The 24,028-nt window shown below is 37.9% G+C and overlaps 1 protein-coding gene and 2 non-coding genes across 3 annotated transcripts in view; 1 reads left to right on the forward strand and 2 right to left on the reverse strand.

Moving 5' to 3' along the window:
• The window catches only part of LOC135083749 (soluble guanylate cyclase 88E), a 179,317-nt gene that overhangs the window by 25,514 nt on the left and 129,775 nt on the right, over window positions 1-24,028 (reverse strand). Inside the window, exon 2 of the mRNA XM_063978489.1 lies at window positions 11,177-11,352. Within this exon, the coding sequence (XP_063834559.1) occupies window positions 11,177-11,344 (168 nt within the window). The 5' untranslated portion in view covers window positions 11,345-11,352. The remainder of the gene's footprint in view (window positions 1-11,176; window positions 11,353-24,028) is intronic.
• On the forward strand, window positions 2,247-2,318 carry Trnaa-cgc (transfer RNA alanine (anticodon CGC)). Its single transcript has one exon. It is a non-coding gene; the product is annotated as a tRNA-Ala (tRNA).
• Window positions 2,736-2,809, reverse strand: Trnai-aau (transfer RNA isoleucine (anticodon AAU)). Its single transcript has one exon. It is a non-coding gene; the product is annotated as a tRNA-Ile (tRNA).

Consider the following 24,028-nt stretch of genomic DNA (forward strand, 5'->3'; position numbering starts at 1 on the left):
TGTATCCCAAGAAAGTAACTTGCTTCTTTCCCAAAACACATTTTGTTGGATTTATCACCATCCCATAATCATGAAGCCTTTGAAAAAGTATTCTGAGATGTTCTTTGTGCTCCGACATGCTCTTTGAAAAAATGAGAATGTCATCAACATATGCAAAACAAAAGTTCAAACCACGTACCACCTCATCTACGAACCTTTGGAAGGTTTGTGCAGCATTCCTAAGTCCAAAGCTCATGAGAGGGAACTCGTACAGGCCAAATGGAGTTGCAATAGCTGTTTTGCACACGTCGTCTGGGTGGACAGGAATCTGATGATAGGCTTTCGCTAAATCCACGGTACTAAAAATAGTAGATCCAGCCAAATTATGGCTGAAATCCCCTATGTGCTTTACGGGATAAGAATCAGGAATGGTGCGCGCATTTAGGGCGCGATAATCCCCACACGGACGCCATGATGAGTCCTTTTTGGGTGCCAAATGCAATGGTGAGGCCCAAGGACTATTAGAAGGGCGTGCAATTCCACACTTAACCATTTCTTCAAATTCTTTCTTTGCGACTAAAAGTTTCTGAGGAGCTAGACGTCGGGGACGACAGCTGACCGGAGGACCTTCGGTTGTCAAAATATGGTGGACCGTGTTGTGTTTTACCTGTGTTGGGAGACCTGGAGGACGAGTGAGGTCTGGAAATTCCCGTAAGAGATCCGCGGAGTCGTTTTGAAAAATGGCTTTGACACTTTGCTGATGATGAGACGAGACGCTTGCTGGCGATGTTAGCCCTGTACTACCGTCTCTTAGAAGTTTATGTCGACAATCAGGTAAAAGGTTATAATAAGCTAAGAAATCAGATCCCACGATTGCCATATCCACATCTGCAATAACGAAATTCCACTTAAAATCACGTCTTAGTCCGAAATTGAGAATTAATGTGCGACAACCATAAGTATTAATTGAAGAGCCATTAGCTGCACTTAGCTGAAACCCTGTGGGTTTGTGGTGAATCTTCAAGAATTTTTTTGGAAATATACACACACACAGCCACACAGCTGTTCAGTTGTAGGGACAATGGCGGCAAAACAAAAAAACACCACTATGCCGTACACATTTATGAACTACAAAAACTATTTAATACGTATGATACTACTTGCATGTCCTTTTCACTGTATGATCCTCATAACAGAAGTCCTAAATCTTGCTTGATTACGTAGTCTGATTGATTTTAACTCTTGAAACACTGGATATGGGTTTGGATACTTAAATTACTTGCACAGCCGAAACCCGTCCATTTCATTCAGCCGATGTTGAAGATGAATTAATCAACTTGTGGTGTTTTAATTTCGTAGCATGATGTATTTACAGTGCTGATTGCAATAGTAATTCGAAGCACTCGTTTCGTGGTCGGACGCGTCGGGGTCACCAATTTAGTGCCGGTTGGTGGGCACCATAAAACATCTTGTATCAGTGACTTCTGTAGAGATTCTACGAAAATATAACTCGCACTAAGTTTGATAACGAAGTTTATTTATAAGCTTAGACACAGATACATTTTTACTTGCACAATTATTTATAATTGGCGGGCGAGTTTTATAGTACGAAGTGTCATCTAGCGGCAGCCTCACCAGACGGTTTTTATGGTAGGTAAGCGAAAGCAGTGTTGCCAACCACACGATGACATTTCGCTACACCGGTTTTTGAAACAGAGACGCGCACGATAAAGTTTTTCTGTGACAGACAAAATTTCACGCGGGCGAAGCCGCGGTCGGAAAGCTAGTTATTTATAAACGAATTTTCTGCTTAGCTTTAAAGTATTTTTAAAATTCCATTTTCAAAAAGCCTAATAAAATTGATGTTGAAATAACATGTCGCCTGCTAGAAAGTTTAATACAATATGTTACAGCGCAGTACAATAACAGTTAAATGTTATTATTAGATATTATGTTATTAGTTAAATGATAATAATGATGTGATATGAGTATAAAAGTAGTGGGTTTTTTTATGAAATGTAAAAGTAAAATATAATTATTTTATTGACGTCAAAATACGACGACAATTAATATTCAATGACGTTTTAGCCACGTTTCGTTATTAGCATTCATCGTTTGTTTGCTCAGAATGATACTAAACTGAGCAAGATTTTAGATTTTAGGAGGTTTTTTTTATCAAAGTGAGTTTATTTGAATTTCTTCTGTCTGTTGTATTGATTTTAATAATGCCGCGGTTAGTCTACCATAATTTCGCCATCATGGATATCGGGGATGTAACTCAGTGGTAGAGTGTCTGCTTCGCATGCTGAAAGTCCTGGGTTCAAATCCCAGCATCTCCACATCACTCTTTTTTGTTTTTTAGAAATGATATTTTTTCTTTTTAACATTTAATTTTACAGTAGTTTATAAAATAATACCATTTATTATGTAATTGTATACAAATCACATTAATGTGTAAAATTTTTTGGCAATGAAGTAAAGGTCTAATGGGATCATGGTTGTTTAATGAATACATATTTATTTATATTATTTACTACATTATTTTTAAATTAGGTAGAGGGCATAATAATTTTATGGAAAACTTGCAATCTTTAATATAATATTTATTTACCATTATTTTTTTTAATTCATCATAAAACAATTCTATAAAAATAACAAGTTTGGCTGATAATTATAAAATTATCCACGAAATAAACTTTCTATAATTTATATGAAATAAAAATAAATTACGATAAAAAAACAAACAAAAAGATCAGTGGCCCATGAGGGGATCGAACCCGCGACCTTCGCGTTATTAGCACGACGCTCTAACCAACTGAGCTAATGGGCCGATGTCGGAGTGGGCGAAATTACACAACCGGTCCCAATGTGTGCTTTCTAGGTTGTCAATAGGCTGAAAAAAATCCCTTGAATCGTTTAAGAGTAGGCGCACACCGTTGATTTTTCGTCGACCGATTAGTTTAGTCGGGCAGTTGATCAGTATGATTCGATTTGGCCGATTCTTCATACAAATTAAAATCGGGCACAACTATCGGCCAACTAAAAAACAACGGTGTGCGCCTACTCTAAAAGCTCAGCAGGTAAACTTCCATGAAAATGCAATGCCATCCATTTCAAGATAGTAAATGTGAAAGTAAACACACTTCTTTATAGAGGTAAATGAGAATTTTTCAGACACCTAGGAATGATTCTCAACTACGGGAAAATGAAAAAAAAAAATCATATTATTTTTGCTTAATAATTCAGACTTCTTTTGTTTTTCTGTACGTAACAGCCCAAGTAGTATTAACTTTTTAGACGAGAGAAGCCGCGACAGTAGTTTGATAAATAAATATTCATTAATAGGTACAGTCAGCATCAAAGTGACACCCAAAGTTGTCATAAACTTGACAATGCAACTGTTAAGAACGGCCTCTTTTGATAGTCTATGGTTTTATACATTTATATAATTTTCTGTTTATGTCACTATCATCTTCCTGTTCCTTTTTATTGGATATTAAATTGCGTTTTCCTTTCCTTGAGCCTGAATTATCATTTTATCCCTGATTCCTAACAGCAACGTTATTCCAATTGAAACAAACACAGACGTGTTCCGAATTTATTGACTGCCTTGGGTGTCACGAAATATTTGACGCGGACTGTACTAACCTATTTGTTAGAAAATTGCTAAATAACCTATATAATAGTAAATGATTCCTCCATTGTCTCCCGCACAGCATATAAATCACTGGACGGATTTATGTGCATACACAATGCGTGTAATTATTCGCTTCCTTTGTGTCCTGTTTACACACCAGTGGGTCCTCTTGAATATGTACAGTGGACTATGCATTGTTTAAGCCAAAATAGACCGTATTACAACGGTGTAAGGTACATTAGCTTGATGTGCTTGTAACAGCTGGGTATTTGGTAGTCTTGCCGCGATCCGGAATAAGTAATTAAGTCTTGTATTTATCTGTTTGTGATCCTACATTATGTTTAAATACATAGTTTTTAAAGTATTAGGATTGGTAAAATTTATAATAAGTGAAAAATTAAAAAAACTGTAACTCGACTACGGAAAAAACACAAACCAAGAATAATAGGTACATGACAAATATGAAAATAAGATGTCTTTTTCCTGTATACTTAGTCAGGTTACAGTTAAAAAATAGTCTGTATTTGAGTTGTATTATGGGTTTTTTAACCTGTATTTCAGTTGTATTTTCAGTTGACTTTAGTCTATAATTATTAGTTTATTATTACTTTTACAGAGTTTACATAATAACAGAGGATACCTCGATTGGGTTTTTCGTTATTATGGTATTTCGTAACTGTAATAATATCCAATTCATTTACATATAATTTTACTTATGTGCTAACTATTCATGAAATAATATATTAATTCATTACATTACATCATACATATTAATTATTTGAAATGCCAGTGAGATTAACATGCACAAAGCAAAGCTTTGTACTTAGTTTGTAACACATCAAAGGGTATTTTGTGTGAAATACTGACACCTCCCACGGGATCTGTGATTTGTGTGATCCTGGATAATTTTATTTTGAATCTGACCCAAATAAAAGCCAATTAACAATTCTTTTATATTAAATATTTATTTATGCCAGCAATTAATTTGTAACAAATGAAACAATGTTGGTGTGGCGTGTAAATAGCCACACCAGGCGGGATCTTAATCGGAAGTCCAAATTACGTTTCCCAAATGATTTTGCCTGCAGAGGAGAAATAGTTGGTCCCACTAACCTCTGAGCCAATCTCGGGTCCCCTTCCGTCAGCTCGACCACTGCTGGCACCGGGACACTCCGGGATGAAGATGGATCGGCTTCACTTCCCCTGCAGGGGGTTCGGGTCACGAGCAATTTGGGCTTTGAATGCGTAGATGGTTTGCGTAGATGCGTTGTGCGTTATGATGCGATTTGCGGGAGATAAAAGTGCGGTTTTTTCACTCGCGAGACTGCGAATATGTGCGTTGCGTTTAAGTTCTTACGGTGAAGTGTGTCAAAGCTTGACGTTCAGAAACGCCAAGAATGACCACAGAGATGCGGAAACCAAACAGTTTTCTACCTGCAGACAAAACTATTTGGGGATTAAAAATAAACTAAAGTTAAGCGTACATCTGCGTAACCATACTCCCCGCCTTGGAAGTTCGCAGAAACTTTCAAAAAAACTTACTAATGTGAACTTAATACGTTGCAATCCTTGCAAGGCAACGGGTAAATTCAAAGAAAAAGAAAAATAAATCAAAAGAACTCAGACCTCGAGTCTAATAACTTAACAATAAACAATTAAATGCGTTAAAATAAAATATATTATTGCGTAGGTACTGGGTACAACTTCACGACAGGACGTTTAAGGTTACCATATTTGGTCCTAACCATCGCTACGCGAGTGACACCATCTGTACCAGGGTACACCTCAGAAATGTTAAATACTAATTAAATGCGCTAGCCTTATGTTCAGGTAAATCCGTAGATTCAGTAGGAGAAAAAGATGCGAGAGGCCACTCCGATGGTAGTGATTGCATCCATGTGGGTCCTTTCCACCATAAATCGTTATTAACGAGGTGAGATGGCAATAAGCCTCTAGAGAGACAGTCACTCGGATTCTCTTCTCCTCTGACATGATGAAAATTATCTGGAGATATATTCTCCTGTATTTGCGCGACTCTATTGCTCACGAACACCGACCATCGATGCGGTGACGAGCGTATCCACGACAATGCGATCGTAGAATCAGAAAATGCGTATATATTTGCGATAGGAATGCGTTTGCGGTAAGTATCAGCCACAAGTTTTACTAACTTGGACATTAAAAGCGCTGCGCACAATTCTAGGCGCGCGAGCGTTTGAATCTTTGTAGGCGAGACCTTTGATTTGGCACATAATAATCTGACCGTTATATTTTCCTGATCTATCGTCTGCAAGTAAACAACACAACCGTAACCATTCATACTTGCGTCGCAGAAGGCAACGATATTCACAACAGAACTATCAGAAACACCAATATGGCGTGGAATTTTCACAGTGGAAACCAAGGGTAGCTCTTGGATTAATGCAGAAAAACGTTGTACTATTGTTTCGGAAGGTGTATCGTCCCAGCCTGCGTTACTAAGCCAGAGCTCTTTAATAAGTAACTTGGCGTATAAAATAACCGGAGCTATCAAACCGAGCACATCGAACAGGCGGGCCACAACCGAAAGAATATTCCGTTTTGTGCATTTCTCAATCATCTGAGATGCCTTAAAATGGAAGGAATCATTTACTGGATCCCATGAAAGACCAAGGATCTTAGAAGATACATTGTTTCCTTCTGAAAAGTTTATAGGACTCCGGTGTGACTCAGGGAGATTCTCCAATAACGTACGAGAGTTGCTACACCATTTGACTAAGTCAAATGCACCGGACTTGAATAGCGAGATCAATTCTTGCGCCAAACAAGCGGCAGTCTTCTCATCAGGAACAGAATGAACGAGATCGTCCATATAAAACTTAGTCTCAGCAATACTAGCTGCGACAGGATATTCTGCGCTCAAGTCAGACGCTAGCTGTCGCACAGTGCGCATAGCTAGGAACGGACTTGATTTAAGTCCAAATGGGACGCGGTTGAATTGAAATGTGCGGATAGGCTCATTGCCATGAAAGCGATACAATATCTTTGAATATTTGCGATGGTCATCAATAACACCAATCTGCAAATACATTTGTTTAATATCAGCCGTAATGGCTATTGGAAAAAGTCTAAAATCAAGTAATAGAAGAAACAGATCGGCCTGTAAATTAGGACCGACGTGAAGAACGTCATTCAAGGACACACCAGTGTGCGTCTTCGCGCTCGCATCTAGTACTATGCGCGGCATCGGTTTGTCAGGTCGCACGACGGCGTGGTGTGGAATATAATATCCCTCATCAGCGTTATCCGAAGTAACCTCAGACAGGTAATCGTTATCAATGTAATCTTGGATCACCTTATTATATTGCTCTTGCAACGAAGGATCCAGTATAAACTTCCTCTCCAGGGCCATAAATCGTCGCTGGGCGGGAGTGCGAGAATTGCCTAAGTTACTAGGATCTTTGGAGAAAGGTAAAGATACGCAATATCTACCGGTGTCATCTCGCGAGACAGACGATGCGAATAAATTCTCGCAGATCGTATCTTCCTGGCTCAAATAACCTTTGACCGGTAACTCCTCTAATTGCCAAAACTTATGTACCATTTCATCTAGCGCCAATGCTGAGAATGAAGTTGCCATATTATTAACACCTTGACTACCTCCCATGAGCACGTAACCAAAAGCAGTAGATAAAGCTGGCGGAGCTTGTGAGCCAGAATCCACTCGATTTCCCAGATAAATATACGGAAATAGTTGCGCTCCTAGAACTAGGTCTATATTACCAGGCACATTCCAGGTAAGATCCGCTAACGGCAAATCATTCAAATACTCCATATTACAATTCTCAATGAAGTGCGAAGGCAGTTGATCAGTTATAGAATCTACCACTAATGCCTGTATTCGGTATTTATTGTTCAAATCAATGCGCGACTGAATCACCATGTCCACGTATCCACGTATTGGTCTCGATGATGAACCAACACCCTTTACGTATGAATTCGTAAGTGAAATGACAACTAAATTCAGAGATTTGCAACAATCGATTGTAATTAAATTATTCTGAGAGCCATTATCTATCAAACATCGGATAATGCGTTTATAATTGTTAGCATTAGGCTGCATAGCATATACTTGCGCGGTTGAAAGTAAAATTGTAGAATTAGGCTTTAATTTAACACTAAAAGACAGCGAAGAACCGTCTTGCGGTGGCTTCTCATTCGAAGCTGCGCTCCCCGCAGTATGGGTAAGCTGCACGGGTTCGCGACTCACTGCGCTCAATTCCGGGTTCGAGCCCATTGCGGCGGAATGAACCGGTGCGGACGTGCTCATGTGCACAGCATGCGTATGCGTATTTTTGCGAACATCATCATTCCTAGTCTCGAAATGCAAAAGTGTATTATGCTTCCTGCCGCACTGCTTACAAACTGACGTAGATTTACAATTAGTTAAAGTATGCAACGCGCTAAGGCAGTTAACACAACTATTTTTGGATTTAATAAAATCAAACCTATCTTGCGGAGAACTTAAACCTTTGAATTGGTTGCAGTTGTAAATTTTATGGTTGCCATCATTACAGTATAAACAAGAACTGTCACTATTATTTGCGTTTGATATAAAAGATTTATAAGAAGTCGCAGCTGGTTTATTCGAGCCGCGAGTGTTCGACTGCGAATTCGAACTATTGAAATTATTAGAAAGCGTCATAATCTTAGTTTGATCTTGCATGAACTTTATAAAATCATCTGAGGTGGGCAACTCTTTATCTCTTACTGAAAATTCAAAGGCGTGAGCTGTTTGCCCATCAACCTTGCGTAGGGCACAATGGAGCAATATAAAATCAGTCAAATCCTCTATACCTAACTGTTTTAGAGCTGCAACCGAAGAGGCATACCGTTGTATGAAATTATCCAAACTTCCCGCAGATGTTGTGCAAGTTTTGGAATCTAAGATGTTGCTTAAGTAATGGATGCCTAATCGACGCTTGTCCTGATATTTCTTTTCCAGACTGTCCCAAAGCACGCGATAGGTATCACCAGTCGGAATTATGCCTGCTGTAATTTTCAGGGCATTATGCGTAAGTTTCCCTACCAGATACTGCACACGCTGCGAGTCGGTCAGCTGGGGATTATGATGTATATTGGCCTTGAAGGATTCATAGAAAACCGGCCATTTTTCCATGCTACCATCAAATGACGGAATGTCAATCGGTGGTAATTTGATATTATGAATATGCGTTTCCGGTTTTGATGAGGCGGCTGAAGAGGCACTCATCTTGTTCCTCATTCTTTTGATGCGAGTGTATAAATCCTCAAAAGCTATCATTGGGCTATAGTCAGGCACAGCTGATGCGTTTTCTAACAAGCTAAATTCGTTTACACTGTCCACAATAGCCTCAAATTTGGAATGTAATGCGTCAATAGATTCCGACTCGATCATGAAGTGTTCGTTTGACCGAGTATCTACAAATGATGTCACTTTTAAAGAAAGCTCGTAAATGCTATTAACTTTTTGAAATATAGCGTCTTTTTTTGCGTGAAGAATCTTCAATTTACGTTGAAAATCCTCCATTTTGCGTATTATAAAAGTGCGTAACAAAAAATAAAAATATTAAAATTAATTGCGAATAATATGCGAAATTGCGAATATGCGAAGTTGCGAACGTTCGGTCCAAAATTGTACCCAGAATAACCTCAGGTTCCTTAACCGTACCTATTGAAATTATAATGCGTAACAATAATGCAATAATCCCGAAAATTATTTCGATAAAATAAAATTTTATACGAATCGTAATTTGAAAATTTTCCAAAAATGGCGGATGTCAAAATTTGGAATTTTCTAGAATTTTACCAAAATTACGTAAATTCTATGAAAAAATTATGCGAAAATTACTGATGCTATCCGGCTCGAAGGACCACAAAACTATGGTGTGGCGTGTAAATAGCCACACCAGGCGGGATCTTAATCGGAAGTCCAAATTACGTTTCCCAAATGATTTTGCCTGCAGAGGAGAAATAGTTGGTCCCACTAACCTCTGAGCCAATCTCGGGTCCCCTTCCGTCAGCTCGACCACTGCTGGCACCGGGACACTCCGGGATGAAGATGGATCGGCTTCACTTCCCCTGCAGGGGGTTCGGGTCACGAGCAATTTGGGCTTTGAATGCGTAGATGGTTTGCGTAGATGCGTTGTGCGTTATGATGCGATTTGCGGGAGATAAAAGTGCGGTTTTTTCACTCGCGAGACTGCGAATATGTGCGTTGCGTTTAAGTTCTTACGGTGAAGTGTGTCAAAGCTTGACGTTCAGAAACGCCAAGAATGACCACAGAGATGCGGAAACCAAACAGTTTTCTACCTGCAGACAAAACTATTTGGGGATTAAAAATAAACTAAAGTTAAGCGTACATCTGCGTAACCAAATGTTATTCAGTAACAAAATTAATTTGCTACGTTTTGATACCTGCCTTTCATGTAATCAGAAAGACTATTGAGGCATTTAAATCTATAATAATTAGCTGAATTAGTGATTGTTAAATTGTATGAACTGGGATAATTATCTACAATAATTGGCTGTGATTGTTTAGTTAATTTTTTTTGTTATTTGAAACCTAGATATTTTAGTGGTTATTTTAGTACCTAAGTAGCAGGTTTCGTGTTATTTTCTACCTTGAACGATGTATTTGTTTTCAAACTGTACAATAACCACTGAACATGATAAAAAGATTAAGGAAGAAGACGCAAAAGATTATTGTTTTCTCTTGGGTATTATAACAATTAGTGGGGTGAACCTAATGGTTTCAATGAGCCGCTAAGACATGAAAGTCAGCTCAATTGGGCTAGCACGGCTTAACGTGCCTTTGAAAGTTATTCAGGACTGTTCAGCCTGTTATCTAATATCCCAGCCTTTTGTTATTAAAACTCATAGCAGACTTATCAACTAGGAAAGGGATCAACACAGTATCGCCTTTCGCGCGCTGTCATTTGCGAGGCGAGGCGTTTACGTTACCGGTCTCAACACGTCACGGTGCGGATAAGTGTGCGTTGCAGTATGGAGTGTCATACAAAAAAAAATTAGGGCATTTCCTTAGTCCAATCAACGTTTGGGCCTAAGATAACTTATTATAGGGATTTTTCTTTATCAGAAACATTTTCGAAAGTGATTTATGTTTATTTGACACACCTGGGAATCAGACCTCATTATGTATGTATAGGGATAGGGAGAGCTAAGTGAGTAAATATTTGGACTAAAACATAGAAAAAGCTTAGATTTTCAAATCCGGAGAGTTAACTACAAACACTAATAGAAACTAGGTGGACCGACGATCTGGTGAGGGTCGCGGGAGGAGCCTGGATGCGGACAGCGTAGGACCGGTTGCGTGTTAGTCCTTGGGGAAGGTCTTAGTCCACCAGCGGACGTCATTTAGCTCATCATCATCATTTCAGCCATAGGACATCCACTGTTGAATATAGGCCTCCCCCAATGATATCCACGCCAATTGGTGGCGGCCTGCATCCAGCGCCTTCCCGCTACCTTTATGAGGTCGTCATTTGGCTGAAACGAACTAATTGAAAGATCAGAGCTTACCTCTTGAGCCTTCTTCGCCAGCCGCGTGATCAGGTTCTCCGGGTACACCTGGTGTACCGAGAAGGATGGTTGCTCAACCCCTGCCTGCCGTCGGATGTCCTCCCAGCGTTCTTCCCCGTACGTCTGGCGGATGTACTCCGCCATGTTTTCGAGGAGAAGGCCGTACATGGCGAGGCCTGGAAGGAAAGGGGAGGTTAGTCTATGGATTCGTTTTTTTTATTTTGGGTTTTCATTTAGGCTTCAACCACACCAACGCGTGCAGATCGCCATCGCCGGAGTGATCATAAGCCAATGGTCGCGCGACCTATGACAGTTCACGCGACCTGTCATTGGCCTTGAACTCGCCGACAATGGCGATCTGTAGGCCTAAGATGCGCACCGTGATAGGCGGCTATCACACTATTTTATCGATTTTGCCCATACAAATTGACGTCGATAAAAATTATCACGGTGCGCATCTTAGGCCTACTGCACGCGTTGGTGTCGTTGAAGCATTAAATATAAAATGTTGTCAATGGTCAATTAGAATTCTTCAATTGAAATGAAATTTGAGATTCCTGAGAGTGGATTCTGTGGACTTTCAAAGGACATTGTCAGAAACCGCCTAAAAAACCGCCCAAAAACATTAACCCATCATAATTATTTTCTATTTTTTTAAATACATTAAGCACCCTTTCATTCTAATGGACACTTAAGCATTGAAAAATTAAATAAATAAGTCTTTTAACGTTTATTCTATAATACTATTACAACTTCCGGACGTTTTGGTGCGTGGCATGGTCTAAAACCTATCAAGTTCCATAATTTTTGCCGATAAAATCTGTACGAGGCATTACCGTACTTTATTGCTGGGAGTCCATGTATAGTGATGTTCCTGCGGCCATCATAGACAATAAAATATCGATTTTGAAAATAAAATAAATCGATTAAACTGCTTTGAAGACTAGATTTGCGTTAAAAGCTAAAAAGATATTGACAGTTTGACACTATTACAAGAAGATATCTAAAGTGTCCAACTGGTCGAAGGTCGTAAATAAAATAAAAATAATTAGGACCATAAACTGATATTCATGGTATCATAACTGTAAAAGTGTCAGAATCCGATGTTGAATCCAATGCCAGTTGAAGTGTGAGAAACATATATATATTTTTTTTTATGTGACAGGAGGCAAATGAGCAGACGGATCACCTGATATCAACCTAGTATAGTTGCCAGTCTCTCATAATCTATGCCAATGAGGGTTTTCGCGATTGAAAAATCCGCCAGATGGCAATACGTAGACGTGAGGTCCAAATGCTGCATGATTGGTTATTTTTGACATGACATTGACAGATATCCACCAATCATGCAGCATTTGGACCTCGCGTCTACGTATTGCCATCTCGCGGATTTTTCAATCGCGAAAACCCTCATTCATAGCACATGTATAATAATAGACCAAATGAACTTTTATAGATTGTGAAAGAGAAGATAAAGATTTTATTATTTTATTAAAATCTTGCCACGAGGTAGTTTTTCAGTAGAAACCAGGATTGGATAATCGCTACAGGCAAGTATCAGAACATTTTATAAATATTTTTAATCGATTATATCCATGTGAATCGTTTTAATAAATTGTCATTTTACTTTTTCAATTAAAACTTTTTCAATCCCTAGTCTTGTCAAACTGTCATAATGTCAACAAATTATAAATGTCACGTCAGTTGACTCAATTTCAGTCTTCTGTGCGTTTATTGTATTTTTATTTCAATGAAATAGTGCTAAAGGGTTAGTACTAAAACTGAAAGCCTTTTTTCAGAAAGAAAACCAATGTGGTGCCCTTATTATTCATGCTGTTTGAAAGTTACAAGTCAGTGATACAGAGTTGCCGACATTATAACTCCGTAGTGATACCATACCAAAGAAGAAGTTTTCCTAAACACTTGTGTTGTTTTTATATGTGATCGAATAAAAAGGATTAATTCTACTGCTCAAATGGAATAACTTATCCCAAGAGACCGAATATAAAAAAAAACCTCTCCATAGAAATTATCACCATCACGAGGATGTGAATTTTTTTGAGAATTTGATATTGGTCCTGTAAGAAAAGTAGTTGTATTTCAGTAGTAGAATCAACCCTTCTTGTTTCATCAGCAAGAGTAACTATAAAAACGCCCTGTAGGTAGGTATTATTAAGCTGAAGAGTTTGTTTAGTGTCAAAGACTGTCACACAGTGTAACTTAAATTGGCATATTATGATAATGAACATAAAAACTTAAATAAATATTTATGTTAATATTTTTTCTATTTATTTATTTTCCCAAAGCTTCACAGTGACAGCTGAAACAGCAATACTGTTAACAAAACAGTAAAACTAAACTTGGAACAAACTGTTACAAATATGAGGGGTTTAATATTTTACAAATTAAAATAAAACCGCATGTTGCTTTACTTTCTCGTATAGGTAATAAATGTAATTAATGGCTAGATTATTAATGTTACTTTGTTACCCTCAATAGTGAGGAAATCTTATAAAATGGTAACCCTGATTTTTATTGTCATTCAAGTGCTCTTTCTTCGCATAGGCTTCTGTGATTTGGCCAAGGGCCACACACATTGCGATAACATTATGCGACATTGATTTGACAGCAGCGGAGTGAAGTCTTGCGACTATGCAAAATGATACCCTGTAATCGTAGCGCATACAGACATAGACGGGGCGGGGCACATAGCTCGTAGAGCTGATGGCCGCTGGGGCAGGAAAGTTCTTGAGTGGCGACCACGAGCCGAAAGACGTAGCGTGGGCAGGCCTCCCACTAGGTGGACCGACGATCTGGTGAAGGTCGCGGGAGGTGCCTGTATGCGAGCGGTGCAGGATCGGTCTTCGTGGAAATCCTTGGGGGAGGCCTTTGTCCAGCAGTGGACGTCTTTTCGGCTGAAACGAACGAACGAACGATACGTATTACCACTATTTACCAGACATTACTATTTATTGCATAGAGACCGGGGATAGTTGACTAATTTTTTACTAAATCATACATATTTTTTGTGTTTTCATCCATACAGACAAATAAATCGCATTAATGGATAGAAGAACTATTGAACTACTAAAAAACAACAAAACATAGTTCATTATTAAATATCATCATCATATTTAAATGCATTTTATAGAACATCAACTCTTAGTCAATCTACCCCGGTTCCGGGGTAGATTGACTATATGCCCGGGGTAAGTAGACCTACGTATCAATAAGCAAGAAATTACGAGAAGAGTCAAGTAATAAAACACTATTTTCAATTTAATTGAACTCTTTATTCAAAAACAATTATAATCAGGTACAGACATCTTTAATAAGTCTTTAAAAAAACTATCAACTCTTAGTATTTAAACTTTTTAAACTAAAATCTTCTTCAGTCTCATTTTAAATCACATATCAATCTTTGTATACAGGGTGTCCCAGATGGGTGAATCAAACTGATAGAGGAGGTAGCTCTACTAATGTACTATCCCTAAATAATATGAAAAAAAAAATAAAGCGCATAAGGACACAATTTTTTTTTAATGAAAATAAATCAGCTTTGCCTAAGAGTCTGGCTATAATTGCTGCGTTTGGAGTTTATTTGTACTTTTTTCTTACCAATATTAATTGTAAATGATCGCTTCGTTTATCTGTAAACAAACTTTTGAAAATAATGACTAGATTTCGAGTTTAGAGCACTTTACTTTAAAAAAAATCCGAACTCAAAAAATTTTTTTTCATATTTTTTTGGGATAGTACATTAGTAGAGCTACTTCCTCTAGAAGTTTGATTCACCCATTCTGTGACACCCTGTATAGTATAGTACTTTTACGTTTCCGAGTATTTCTTCTATTATCTAAACGTGGCGCCGCTTTAGGAAAGGGTCTTATTTCTTCATCGTTCAGTCGTTCGTTTATAGATCCTCATCGTGCTGTAGCAATAAAAAGAATGTATGTATTAAGAATCGAATAAATAGATAATTTTAAAGATATTTTAAACTCAAAATGTTATTGATGTTGGTTGGTTCAACCAGCCCCGAAAGAAATTAGTCTACCAACCCCAAACGACATTTTAAGTTTCGATGGCATGGATAACCTACACACTGCCACCTAATAAAGAAATAACACAAGAAATAATATCAATATGAACTCATAAAACACTCTGACTAATAGGCAAACGGTTAACATAAAATGTGTAGGTACCAAATCAAAAAATATGCAACACGAAAATATTACTTACATGATATGAAAACAAATCACGGATCACTACTCGAAAACGGCGTGTGCCGGCGACGCGGCGCCACCGACGACTGTGCGGGGGGCGGAAAGTGATGCGTGGCTGCGCTGGGATGATGCAATACTCAAACCGTTGGCGAGTTTTTGGCGGTTAGTCTACCTACCCCTATATTCAACCATCCCCGGTCTCCCCTACTCGCCGGATTACACGTAGGAGCACGCGCGTAACAGCTTCGGCCTTGCATTATTATAAGATCTTGTTCCGCCCTTTTACGAACTTCCTCCGTGAGGATATCCCCGCCGAATTCTATGATGAACCTATCAAAAGTCATATTCTGCAATGTCAACCCACCACAAGGTGGACCGACGACCTGATAAAGGTAGCGGGAAGGCGCTGGATGCAGGCCGCTACCAACCGTGCGATGTGGAAGTCATTGGGGGAGGCCTATGTTCAGTAGTGGACGTCCTGTGGCTGAAATGATGATGATGATGAAGAAATGAATGAAAATGACAAATCTTCGAACGTGTATAATACCGTGCCAAAGTAATCATATAATTTTGGCACCTTAATAACTATTGCCGTTTTTGTTGTAAAGATCATGCAGCGCTACTTGCGGATATTATTGGAAAGAAAACTATGGGGGCTCTAGATCTGAAGCCGCTTTAACGAACACGAAGTGCTCATACAATGCGGCGTATTTTCTTCCAGTCTTTAGTCAGGACTTTAGTCGAATTAAAACCCCGGTTGAACGTGATATAGCCGCACTAGAATACGATGCTTTTTTGCATAATCGCAAGACTTCGTTCCGGTGTCGACCGAATGTTATCATGATGTATGTGGCCCAGGGGTTACCGTAGCCGCTAAGGTTTGAAACTTCTTGCTTAAAATATTGTAGTCTTTGGCATAGACTACGATGGTAGTCATGGAGATAGGAGTTTGTTATCTCGTGTCAGATGTAAATGGTGAAAAGAAAACTCATGATTCGTGGTATTTTTATGTAATATGTAGGTATTTTATAAAAGTGGAACCCCGAGTGATCTCCAAAACCCATTCTATTATTATATACGATTCGGCTTCGATATCTATAATACAATAGGAGTTTATTTCATGTGTCAGATGACAAGGGTGGAAACAACCTACGATTCATGTTGTTTATTTACGTGCAATATGTGGGCATATTGTAAAAGTGGAATGCCGAGTTGTATTTCTAAAACTTGTTCTATTATTTTATACTATTTGGCTGCGACTCGGCGTGACGACAATACAAAACATTTTTCGCGAATCGGTGTTCATACATTCACACAATACATTAGACGCCATGTTGTCATAAACGACATATTATAAAATCGCTGTGATTTAATATTCTTAATCATTAATTTTATGGCAAGTGTCCATCAGGAATCATTGTTCTTACACACAGAATCGTATTATTTCGCTTTCGGGTAGTAATATGTCAAAATTGTTGGTTCTATAGGCGAACAATGTATGGAGAACGAACATTGTCCTTTTTTTCCATGTTCTCGATGAGAAACCCGTACATGGCGACGTCTAGAAGAAAAGGGGTAGCACCCCCTCTGTGAATTCTGATGGTTTGAATTTGAATTTGAGGTTAAATTTTTATGAAAAAACTAAGAGTTGTGTGAAGGTAGTCCACCTAGAACACCCGCTTCAATAGCACCTACACGAACAAATTCTTGCAAGTGCTATTCAGGCGGGTGCTACCTCGTACTACGTCGTGTGGATGTCTTATTTGAATATTTTTTTACCCGACTGCGCCAGAAGGACGGTTATGTTTTTTGTTAAACAATGCATGACAAACAAAACACTGATCTTTTGTATGTAGCTAGTTGTAATAGGTGTGCAACATTGCTGCTGATTTCTTGTAGGTACGTTCAAATAATTAGACGTCTTTAGTTAGCTAGTATATTTTCAAACACAGCGTTGATCGATTTATTTGTATTATAATTCTACCTAAGTATGAAAAGGTTTTAAATTAATAAAGTTATTAAGTTAAATGGGGCTTATCCTAATAATTTACGGGTCGCCTGAAAACCACACGGCGGCCTTCGCTGAAGTATGGTGTGAACTACGGGAGGTAATTTGTGGCCAAACTTAATTTCATTAACTTAACTTCGAAATTAACTATTAAATTAGACCATGGTGGTGTAGATATTAAACTTATTAGTTAATCGCAACTACAACTTGTATAGCTAAACCTGATAAAATTAGTTATCGTTTTGATTCTTTAAAAAAGTAATTAGTAGTGAGATGAGGGGCTACCATAATACATTGTCTAGACACGAATACAGATAGACTTAAGTCTAGGTACAAATGCGATACAGTCTGTAAGTAAGTAATTAACTACGAGTGGGTATTTGGTAGAATCGTTTCGAATAATTGACATTAATCTGACAACATAAGCCGAACGATTATAGACCATTGTGAATCTTTTATTTTCCTTTACCATTCGTGCTTTTTTCCTGTGATGCGGATTTCCTTTATTTTTTAAAAGATATAGAACTGCATTCAGATTTCCAGAAAGCTTACCACAAACGGGAATCGAACCAACTAGAAACTTAATAATAAACCCTGTATTTTTATTTGATCGTTAGGGTTATGTATAAGGATGAAATCTCTCTAACAAACTTGATGAATCAAATGAAAGAAAACCATGAAACTGTATGGTATGGTGGTGAATTTTCAAAAAATTTAGTTTTCGTTATTTAAAAAAATAAAGGAATGTTTTCTTTGAGTAAAATTATCTATCTACAGTATTATAAGTACTTTCCCTCTAGGTGCCATTACACAATTCCATCCAGTTTAAGAGAAACCAGATCCGCAGGCGTGACGAAGTCTACATCACAGGAAAAAGACTGTATAAAAATAAAAACTGATTAAAAAACGTCTATAAAACTAAATTTTCGTACAAAAGGGCTTAGTTTCGTTTTTGCACACAAAAGGCTGAAAATACAAGAACTCAATAGAATTTTATATCTCGATATAAAGTCAGGAGAGCTCTCGAATGTCCGCAACCGTATTGAATCTTCGACAAAGAGGCAGTAGTAGGTATTGTATAAATAACTTATAGTCGCTTATACAGTATGGGAATGGGAGGGACGGAGGGTTTAAATAGGTGAGTTGAAACTACTAGTCAATTATTCTTGATTTATGTGCATGTATGATAGTAAAACGGGACGATTCCCACATATCATCCCAGCGCTACAACTCCTGTGTAGCCAGGATCTACAACTTGACCGCCATAACCAGTGAAGGGACGTAGCTGTTTAAACCTGACTGTTAAATGAATTTTAGATGGCAAAGGGTACTATGACGTCACTAATTTGTGATTAGTAGTCCTGTAAACCCCTTGTGGTAAGCTAAATAAGATAAATGCTTTTTAATATCTTAGGATTATCAATCAATTGGATAGAAGTCACAAACTTGTGTCAGAGTTTACGAACCGTCATATGACATGGTCTCACATCACACTCCAAAGCAAAGCCGATTTTTGCTCCAAGCAAGATCCAAGCATCCCTTACTTTTCACCCTTTTTATCCTTCCTAACTTCCTGAAGTAAGTATTTTTCCCTGTTCGTTTTCAAACAGAAATTCGGCTGGTTCCAAGAATGGAAATTATGACTCATTAAGGAACTCGAATGTAACAAAGATCTCCGAAGATCGGATGGCACGTGTAAACTCGGTCCAAAGTCGTCCGAACAATATTACGACGTAGTAATTGGTTCTCCTTTGAATTTAAGGGGAGGACGTAAAGTTTTCTATAATACATATTTATTGAATGCCAAAAATTCCTGCGTGAATGGAAAAGAAATGTAAGAAAGAATGAAAGAAAGAAAAACATTTGTTTGGTTCGTACATACATACATAAAATTAAAATTATATTGTTTAAAAATAAATATGTTCAGGACAAATAATGGCAAAATTGTCTGGGAAAATTCTATGTTTTGACTTCTACATATTATTATAAAGGTGTTATTTTGGGTCCGGCACGGGAGATATTCTTAGAACTATCGCCTAATTCCTTAGAACTATTTTGATTAGACTCTATATTTCTTGTCTAGTTCTATTTACCTATTATAGAAAATAAGCAAACCTTCCTTTTCTTCGTGTTATTTTTTCTATTGTGGCAATATTTTTTAAATTTTCAATAGATATATCTCAAGGATATTGAGAAAACTAATATTATACCGTCTCTCCTGTGTATTCCTTCTGTAAATTCCTTCTTTCCTTGTCTGGTGTACAATAAGCTGTGTTTAATCTATCTATTGAATAAATGTATATATCAAGGCTGACGTCACTATCACTACAGGCTATGTTTATTTATCATATACCCACATTTTATACGCGTGTCAACATCAAGACGCGTCAGGGTGCGGCTAATCAACGCGGAGGTGGTTCCGATATATGACATTGCAGGTTGATAAGAAAGATGGAGGGTAAATCAAGGTCAAAGCCCATCGAAGCATGAACAAAAATTTTCCTGGCATTCAGGAAAGTCGAGGAAATTCAACAACGTGTGTACCTAGCTAACAGAATTCTTGAGAATATTAATATAATGCTTCAGGTGTTTTGCCATCTAAAATTGAAATCACACAGGAAATTATGTGCTTTGGAAATAAATGATACTGGAGTGTTTGTTTGTAATGTCATTTACGCATATGAAAGTAATGAGGTATTTTAACATAAGAAACAATATTAAAATTGCCTGCCTGTTGGTTTCGGTCACTGTATTTGTACACAGAATTATGTAGCTGAATGTTCTAGAACGTTCGACGGAGTATCATTATCATCATTTCAGCCATAGGACTTCCACTGCTGAGCATAGGCTTCTTCCCCCATTGATTTTTAGGTAGACCGGTTGGGAGCGGACTACATCCAGTGTCTTCCTGCTACCTTTACGAGGTCGTTTGGTCCACTTTGTAGGTTTAAGAAGTAAGTTAAGACCACTTTTACAGGAACAGCTTTGAAATTGCTTTGTAAAGCCATTTCACTTTGTCTAGCCTCAGGTTTTGGCACTTGAAACTGACTAAGCTTATTAAGCTTTCTCAGTTATAAATAGCAGCTATTATTAAAGCTAATGCTTTGTTGGCTCATTATAATTCAACGTGATGCCTTCAAATAAGGCACTTGTGATATTATCGCGCTTAAGCCTAAATTCCTCATAAATTTTGATGCCCGCTCTAAATCGGCTTTAAGATACCTCCTCTAACTCACCCGGTAGAGGCTATCCTCTAGACCAGTGGTTCCCAAAGTTGTCTGGGCTACGACTCATCTAATACATGTTCCCAAACTCGGGACCCACCTATAGGAAATTTAACCGTTACCAATATGCCTAAATAAAGGACTCGGATTTGTAGGGTGGTGTGTCGTTCTACAGGCAGGGCCCACTCAATGTTCGCTCGCGACGCACCACTGGGTCGCGACCCATAGTTTGGGAAACCCTGCTCTAGAGTGACTCTCTATTCCGGGGTCATAGGCATAGCTGGGCACCGTTAATCAAATAGTTAACTTCGTTAATCGTTAAACCGTTAATAAAAAAATTAACTTCGTTAAACGTTAAAACGTTACATTTAGCAAGATTTAACGCAAGTTAACGTTAATCGTTAATCCGTTAACACATGATAAAAAGACGAAAAACCGGCCAAGTGCGTGTCGGAGTCACGCACAAAGGGTTCCGTACCATTGATTTATGAAATTATTGTGTTTTTTAATTTAAGTTATTTGTATGAAAGATTACGCGGTAATAAGCGGTTTACGACGTATTAAAAAAAAAGTACTTGCTAGATCTCGTTCAAAACAATTCTCGTTGGTAGTTTTTATACCTAGTAATGTACATCATAATATGTTTTTTTAGATTTTTCATTTTCTTATTTTAGAAGTTAGAGGGGCGGAGTATTTTAGAAACCTCGATATCATTTTTGAAGACCTATCTACAGGGTGTTAGGTAAATGGGTATTTGAGCCGACACTAGCCCATGTTAACATGGGCATATAAATGGTATGGTGAAGTCATTTGATATCATCATTTTATTTTTTAAAGTTTTCATACAAAATAAATTTGATTGAATCCGATTTGTATGAAAAATAAAATAATTAAAATGAAGATATCAATTTTCTGACTTCACCATACCATTTATATGACCATGTTAACATGGGCTAGTGTCGGCTCATATACCCATTTACCTAACACCCTGTATAGACGTACGTGTTTGATGAAAAAAAAAATTTTGAGTTTCAGTGCTAAGTATGGGGAGCCCCCAATTTTTTTTTTTTTTTTTTTACATCAAAATCTTAATGCGGATCACAGTTATACATCAACATCATCAAGTTTCAACAGTATAGCTCTTATAGTTTCGGAAAAAATGTCTGTGACATACGGACGGACAGACGGACGGATAGACGGACAGACAGACATGACGGATCTATAAGGGTTCCGTTTTTTGCCATTTGGCTACGGAACCCTAAAAAGTAATTATATGCAAGGTTCAAATAATTTCGAAAGCTTGTAGCGCAAACATAAAAGAGGAATAAATTCCGTGCGCGATTTTTTGAGGATAGCTGCCAAAGCAACGATGACCCAAACTTCATAATCCACCAACATTCTAACCACACAAAATATTGGGAGCATACGCTGACAAACTTTCAGCTTTTATAAAATGACGTAGGTCTGGTGTTCACCAGCTCTTAGTCTATAGTATCTCAATCTCAGAGCCTTGGTTCAATTACAGTACAATTTAGCACCAAAGTGCTCGAAAAGACAAATCCAACAAACCCAAACTCGATAAGTTTCCACCGTTTCATTTAGGAATTCCTATGGCCACCTCCTGACTCCATCATAAGGACCCTGGACATCATCTAGTACTAAACTGCTCGAAAAGACAAATCCAACGAATCCAAAGTCGATGCGCCACCTCCTGACTCCATCATCAGACCAGCTTAATGGTACCATAACATTGCATTTTCATCGTACTTACATAAGTATACCAAATTTCAGCTCAATCGGTTGAGAACTGGTCTTAAATTCAGTTGCAAGATTTGTCCCACATATAATTACAAGTGAAGTCAATATAAAGCTTGTAAATCAAATAAATAAAAAATTACATTTTTATATCGTTTCGTTCTGGTTACAAAAACTGTTGTTTTGGGTTCTGGAAGTTCTGGAAGCCCGAACGTACTTGTCAGAACGCGTTTTTCTAGTGTTTTTCAGCGTGGCTGCTATATCTTTTTGGTAAATAGTAGGTATTGGATTAACGATTAACGGACTTAAGATAATTTAACGGAAGTTAACGAGTCCGTTAACATTTTTTAAAGTTAACTTAAAAGTTAATCCGTTAATAGAAATGTTAACTTCGTTAATTAACGATTAACGGATTAACGAGTTAATGCCCAGCTATGGTCATAGGTTCTATTAATATTCGCTGAGCACCCATAGGACAAGTTTTGCTTAGTTTGGGACCAGGTACTAACTACGTACTTGTTTAGACGGCGTAGAATGTCGAAGTTAATTTATTTACTACCTATTTATTTTTATGAGGGACATGAAATTTATCAAGAAAATTAGTTATAAGACATTGACAGTGAGAAATAAAAATAACGATGTGATGTGTGTGATGGATTATTCCACTTTTTTCACCTGGGTCAATAAAGTGAAACTTTTAGTGTCCTCATATCACCTCAGAACCATTTCACCCAGCTTAATCTTCCAGGTGAATGGTTCGACTAATGCGTTTTTTTATTAATCTTGTAGACTTTTATCACCCACATAAAGCATATTACAAAACGAGGCTTGTACATCAACTAAAAAGTTGATTGTGGGATGCAAGATAAGACTTAAAGTGACAGACTGAGAAGCAGTGAAACGGGACTATACCCACTTCTCGTTCCCACCGCTGCAACTCCTGTGTAGCCAGAATCTATAGCTTGACCGCCAATAAAAACCCAACCAGTGAAGGTCAAGTTTGTCCCGGGGGAAAGTTAAACTGTCATTGGACCCGCAACGAAATTAATCAGAAGAACATAGGAGGAGTTCGAAGTTAAGGTTCAACTTCCGTCCGTTGCAAAGCGGATGACAGCCTAGGTGACAAACAAAGGTCAAGATGAGAAGCAGTGAAAGTCGCGTTAAAAGCTAGTATTCAAGGTTATTAAAATTGATACGCCTTTTAATACCTACTCAGAGGTATAACTAGAGCGCGTTAATCCAAACGGTGTGTCGGCTTTCCGTAGATCTCTCAACAAAGGCCTGCCATTTTGCGTCTAATTAAACCACAGGCGACCTCTGGTAGGGCTGTCACTCACACCACAGATGGCTATATTAACCTTTTCAGCGCCACGGTCTTCTTAAGAATACAAACGTATATACTTTTATCATTATTACCAACTTTGTAGCACTTATGATGCCTTTCCAGCACCACGGTCTTCTTTAGACGAACGTACATACTTTTGTCATATTACCAACTTTGTACCAATTAGGATGACGAATAAAAAATAGTTTCCGTGCTCTTCACGCCACGATTCTCTATAGAAGACAATATCTAATCACATTTCTTTATAAAAATACATAAACAACCGCTTTGTTTTATTTTGTGCATATTTTTACAATT

Source organism: Ostrinia nubilalis, chromosome 24 (assembly GCF_963855985.1).
Source record: "Ostrinia nubilalis chromosome 24, ilOstNubi1.1, whole genome shotgun sequence".
NCBI classification, from domain to species: Eukaryota; Metazoa; Arthropoda; class Insecta; order Lepidoptera; family Crambidae; genus Ostrinia; species Ostrinia nubilalis.